At 41.7% G+C, this 5,955-nt stretch overlaps 1 protein-coding gene across 1 annotated transcript; it reads left to right on the forward strand.

The window, feature by feature from the left end:
* Positions 1-3: 3 nt before the first annotated feature.
* LOC106950106 (uncharacterized) lies at positions 4-1,197 on the forward strand. The gene is made up of 3 exons (XM_015036756.1): positions 4-464; positions 554-809; positions 841-1,197. Exons 1-3 carry the CDS (start codon positions 4-6, stop codon positions 1,126-1,128), a joined length of 1,005 nt encoding a protein of 334 aa, XP_014892242.1. The 3' UTR covers positions 1,129-1,197.
* Positions 1,198-5,955: the final 4,758 nt, after the last annotated feature.

Below are 5,955 nucleotides of genomic sequence, written 5' to 3' on the forward strand. Positions count from 1 at the left end.
GTCATGCGACAGGAAGGTCCTCGGCCAGATGAAGGGGTGAACGCTGGGGGACAGCACCTTCCTGATGGAGAGCCACACGGGGGAGGGGATGTCCAGGTGCCTGCTGTACTTGGAAACCATCAACAAGTTCCAAGTCTCAGAGGTGCTTGGCTCCACCTCCTCACCCGCCATGCAGCCTGTACCAACCAGCGGGTGGCTACTGTCCACCTACGCCAGAAAGACCTTCAGCCGGATGGAGCAGCTCCAGGCCGGGTCACCTCCATCTTTGGGTCCATCCTAAAGATGGACTCGGATGACCCGGACGGGAGTGAGGAGGTCGTCCTAGAAGAGAACGAGCCAGAGGAGGACGACGAGCACCGGGACCTTCTGGATGAGGGGTTTGGCGAGCAGCCTGACGGTTCGCAGCCCCAGGCCCCTCTCCAGCTGCTCCTCACTCCCCCCAGGCGGCTGTTGGTGACCAGGAGGTCAGCAGCAGATTTTATTCATGCCAGAGTTATGATGTGCTGCTTCCTCCTGCTGGGAGCCGATTAGCTGAGCGCCGTCTGGTTTTCAGGTCGTCGTCGGGCCCGACGGGACCCCCGGTTACCAGCATGTGGTCCATCTGTCAGAGGCTGGTGGAGCTCTGCAGGAAGGGCTACGTGAGCAACGCCGAGGCCGAGGAGATCGTGGGTCTGTGGCAGAACCTCCTTGAGGTGGATAAGGGGTCCGTAGCGTACCCATCCCGCTACAAGGACTCCCTGATGAAGGGGAGGTTCAAGAAAAGCAAGACCTCCGCACCTGGCCCAGCCGGGGGTGGAGAGCATGAAACGGTGAGCGCCTGAACTTTCTTCATTGTTTCAGCTGCGTGGTGGGAAGGGGGAGCGGTCCCGCCTCCTGCCGCCTGGTGGAGGCGGTGTTCAAGGAGCTGCCGGGCAGCAGGAGGGTGGAGGGGTGTTGATCAGCCAGTGGTCCCTGGTCTTGAGGGACTACAACACCATCAGGTCTGTGGTGGTGAGCCATCCGGCCCTCAAGACCAGATCCTCCCTCCAGCTCTTCGCCGTGAACCAGGCGACCCTCTCAGTGGTACAACGGATTTGTACGGCTGAAAAGGCTAAAAGCCCAAGAAAGTCGAGGATTTGCATCAATTGAATTGGTCATGGTTAATAAAACTGGAGGTGTTGCAGGGGTGTGCTGCATTGTTTGCTGATGGCAGGTATTTCAATAAGATTTCTGAGAATCATTCAGATGAATTTTCCTTTGTGAATGAAAATTTACAGTTGATTTAATGGTAATTAAATCAAGAAGTTTTGTTGTATGTTCAGTACATATTAGATGCATCTTGGTACTGATTATGTTAAAATCTTTTAGAAAAACATGATGTCTTCACACAAACGGAAGAATCCTGTTTGTTAGAAGACACTGAGGTTCTGATGCAGGAAGAGGCAATGACGGATGTAGATATTTAATTTATTTTTGTCTGTACAGTTTGTGAAATTGTTTTTATTTAATAAGTTTTAAAATAAAAGTGTTAATTTTGAATTCCTTGTCAATAGTTTTGTTTTTAAATTATCTCCAGGTTGGAAAGTAGATGAATTCAGGTATTTCAGTGTGAGGGAGGAACACACTGGGATATTTACACAGTGAGTTTTGCATACATTGTGTTTTACATCTTGTTTTTTTTTCAGAGCCGAGTTGGAAAGCAAAACTGATTCATTTGGTGGTTTATATTATTAATGTTATTTTAACTCATATTTGCTGTTTGCATGTCCTACTTCTGCACTGGGTGGCAGGAAACTGTATTGTAGGTTTAGTGAGGAAAAAGTTGGAGAAATTATTGACTGATTATTTCATGGTGGGTTGGACGTCTTTCATGGATGCGAGGTCTCCAGTGCATAAGGACAGTTTCTCATATTTTGGACAATGTAAGGAAGTTTAGAACATGGGTTAGGATACGTTTGAGGTCGTCTGTCTTTTCTAGTCTGGATATTTTTGTTTGAGTAGTTTAATGAAATGTCAAAGACAAATGGATGGTAGCAGCTAATAAAATTACCAATGTTCACATTAATTTATCTTATAAAACTATTCAAAGGTTTCAGACACAGATTATTTATAAGCCATTTTCTTAAGAGTCTTAAACTATAGCTGGTCACTTTGCTACCTTCAGGTAGTGGTGAGTTACTGCAAACCGAGGAGGAAGAAAATGTTCTCTTTTCATTGTATTCATGATACGTTTTTCAGTTTTTAATTTTCATTTGTGGAAATTAAATGATAGTTTTCATTTCTCAAGATAACGAAGTGGAGGAACAAACAGCAGGTGGACTTAAATACACAGGGAGGGGAATGAGGGAACGAGACACAGCTGGGAAGCAGTCAAGGGGAAGGAGACGGGACAAGGCGACGCTTTGTTCTTCATTTTGACCGACAGGATTAACAAAAATGTTCTATTTTTACCCGTCAAATTAAAATCACACCAACTTCGGCTATTTAGACGCACTTTTATGCGATTTAGTTAATTTTCACCTAGTTGAACCGTGAATCCAGAAACAGATCTAAGTTTTTCTCCGTAGTGAAGAAAACTACCGACTGTGGCCCCAATAACTTATAATAAATTAAATTAAACGACTCCATTTAAATTACATCACTTCACCTGCTGCGGTCTGAACTCAGCCTCAAAAAATCCCTCCTGGTTGCATCTGCAGAGAAATTTGCTTAATCGTTTCAGTTGGATCCGTTTGATCCAAACCGATCAGTGAACTTCTTTTTTTACCCTGTGTGTTCCTGATGTGTGCTTATACGAGGATTTTATTTTGGCGTTATGTTACGTCTGCCGCGCTTCTGAGCGCCGCTCTCTTTCTGGGTGCGGGAGGGAAACGTCTTCAGCTTCATTTGTTAAAACTGCAGGATGTTAAGTTTAATTTGTTGTGCAGCAGACTACGGTCTAATTACTTATTTCCTCAAGATAAACTGCTGGTTCCCCTGTTTAGACTAAGTGGATAAACACAATATTGCATACTTTAGTTTTCTCTGTTCTGTATGTAAAAGAGACTGAAATTAAACGCGTAGTTTCTGCCAACGGTTTGGGATGCGCTGCTGAACCAGACGTCCTCCAAGGCATCTCCTTCCATCTGCATGAGCTAATGCTTTGTTTCCCCTTTGAGTTACCATGACGGCTAGAAAAGACCAAGTCGTGTTTCAGACACCAAAAAAGCAATACTATGAACGTTGTTGTCTCTAATATAATGGGCCTTTAAGTTTTCATTAATTTCCAAGTGACCCTGGATTAATTAAGATGATGGCTTGTAAATATTCGTTGCTACCAGTTAAAGCTAACGCCACACTTCGTCACTCTGGATCAGCTTCTTCAGCCTAAAACTATACGGATGGTAAATAAAGGAGCCTCCCTGAGTTATTTCCATGGAGTCACTTCTGTATTCAGCCTGAAAGAGCGAATGAATTTATGTTTATGGGAACCAGAGAGCAGACCAGAGCCAGACAGCCGAGCAACTGATCCGCCTGTACATACTGCTGTAAACACCGTCCTATCTGAGCTCTTCACAAGAAACATGCAAAGGTAATAAAACGAAATAACACGGAGACATGAAGCAACACGGTCATATTTTTCTAAAAGCAACTTTGAACCAGATCTGACACCAGAGCCGTTAGGCCCGTTTACACGACAATGAAACGAAGAGTTTTGTTGCGTTTGTACTGTACATTTACACAAAACGTTTTCTCTGACAATGGCTCAGATTGAAAACGGGTTCCAGACTGCGATGATTCTGAAACGTACCGATGTCCGTTGTGGTGTAAACAGAGAAAATGGATCTTTTCTTCCAGAGAATCCCCAGCTAATGCATAATATGACACAAAATATAGCTGCTTTCTGCAATCCACAGAAGAAACTACTGACAATGCTGGTGTTACCGTTTCCCCATCAGATACGGTCTCTTCACCGCCCAGCTGGCAAAATACACGGCAGAGCATTACACGTTTTCGATGTGAACCGTTACTGTGTAAACAAAGATTAAAACGTTTTCATGTAAATGATCCAACAAAAACGGAACAAAGATTCCGTTTTTGTTGGATCATCGTCGTATAAAGCGATGAGACTTCTTGTTGGGCTTCGTCAGGCTTCGGAAGCTAAAAGCCCAAACCGTAATATACATATATATATAATTGAATATTATATATGTACATAATATAATTGAAAATAAGATAAAATCTTTAGATACTTAAATTGCACAAAGTCCGTTCTTGTAAAATGATATTTTTATTGGATCGGAAACAATCGAGTCGCTTTTCCCCAAACACAGAAGCTGAGGTGCGAAGAGCTACTGTCCACCTAGCAGTTTTTTTAGTGTTGAACTTGAGAATAAGGGATTATTTATTCTTCATCAAGTGGGAGGAGGATGAGCACGAAGGGAGTTGGTGTCAGTTTTCGTTTTGCTGGGTTGCAGAACGAATTTCAGATGGTGGTGAGGGAGTATATTCGTTTGGTTTAAAACAGGGCAAAATGTTTTACAGCGTTCTACTAATCACCTGATTAGCCAGTGAAGATGAGGCATCTGGAAAATGTACTTTACATTTAAAATATTATGCATATTGTGTTAGTAAAGAGATTTCTCATATGGTCTTGGTAATTTACTTGGCATTGAGGCGTTCGACATTAGTATCCATAACCTCTTATACAATGAGTGAGATGAACGTTTTCAAAGCCTTCGTCTTGATGTGTGGTTTCTTGGTGGTGAGGATTGGACGCTGAGACCCAGGTAAGATGAAGACGAAGGTGATTTAATGATGAAATTGCTCATAAACAGTCCAGGAAAACAGGCAGACAGACAAGCACACAGCTAATCGCTGGTAGCACTGAAAACAAAGACTGAAGAACTGGAGCCGACGCGGGACTTAACCAGTACCACTGGGACGACGGACAGACAGACATACGCTTGACAATAGACAAACAAGAGACAAAGACAACAGGTGGACTTAAATACACACGGAGTAATCAAGGGAACGAGACACACCTGGGAACAATCAACGGGGAAACGCAGAGACTCCAGGAAGGAACTGAACAGAAACACGGATCATGACAGGCTTGAATTTATGCAATTATTTTGTTTCCAGGGGGGATAATTAATCATTAGAAGTTTTTTTCTGCTTGATAGGGAAGTTTTATTTTAAGTAAATAGAAGATAGTTATTGTTTAATTTTTTAATTAAAAATTAAAATAACATTACTAATTTAAATAATAAACTAATGCATGTTATTTTTATGTATTTGGTGGTTTTGGTAATTAGCTTCTGAAAACCCAAATTCATGGTTGAGAGCAGTAAACTTACTAAACATATTTTTGGTCCTGGATTTGGTACTGAATTAGGTGCTTACAACATAAATAAAAGATATTACAACAAAAGATGATCTTTTGATCCTTAATGATTGAATCAACCTGAAACAAAATTATACAAATCAAGGCTTTTGAAAGTTTCATCATGTTTGCCATTTTCTGTGAGATTTGCATCACTAAGTAGTCATGTCAGTTTCCTTGAGGTAAATTGTCAATATTATATAACAAGTCTTTCTTACCAAGATAGTATTGGTCATATTGTAAATGTACCCATTTTGTATTTATAGTATTTTAATCAAATTCTTCAATTGTCGTATTGCTGTAATAATCAATGAATATTTGTGGCACTAAATCCTCCAATGTTTTAATGCAGATGCCTCGTTGATCTCTGGCTGCGAGTCGAAATTCCAAAACCTGCAGTGATTTCATGTCACGTCAGTGTTTTAAGTTTTAAAATTTAATGGTTTTCTTGTGTTTTATAACAAGTATTTGCAGTATGTACTTTACTCTTGTTTAAGTTTTTTTTCTTTTCTATTTTTGTTTGTTTTTCAGTAGGCATGGTACGGCGTCGTTCCATTGAAGACTGGCCCCGCAGTTTAGTGACTAACCGTTGTCACAAGTTGGCAACACAG

The sequence above is a fragment of the Poecilia latipinna genome, unplaced genomic scaffold (assembly GCF_001443285.1).
Source record: "Poecilia latipinna isolate Pla-1442-1.1 unplaced genomic scaffold, P_latipinna-1.0 Scaffold379, whole genome shotgun sequence".
In the NCBI taxonomy this organism is placed as follows: domain Eukaryota; kingdom Metazoa; phylum Chordata; class Actinopteri; order Cyprinodontiformes; family Poeciliidae; genus Poecilia; species Poecilia latipinna.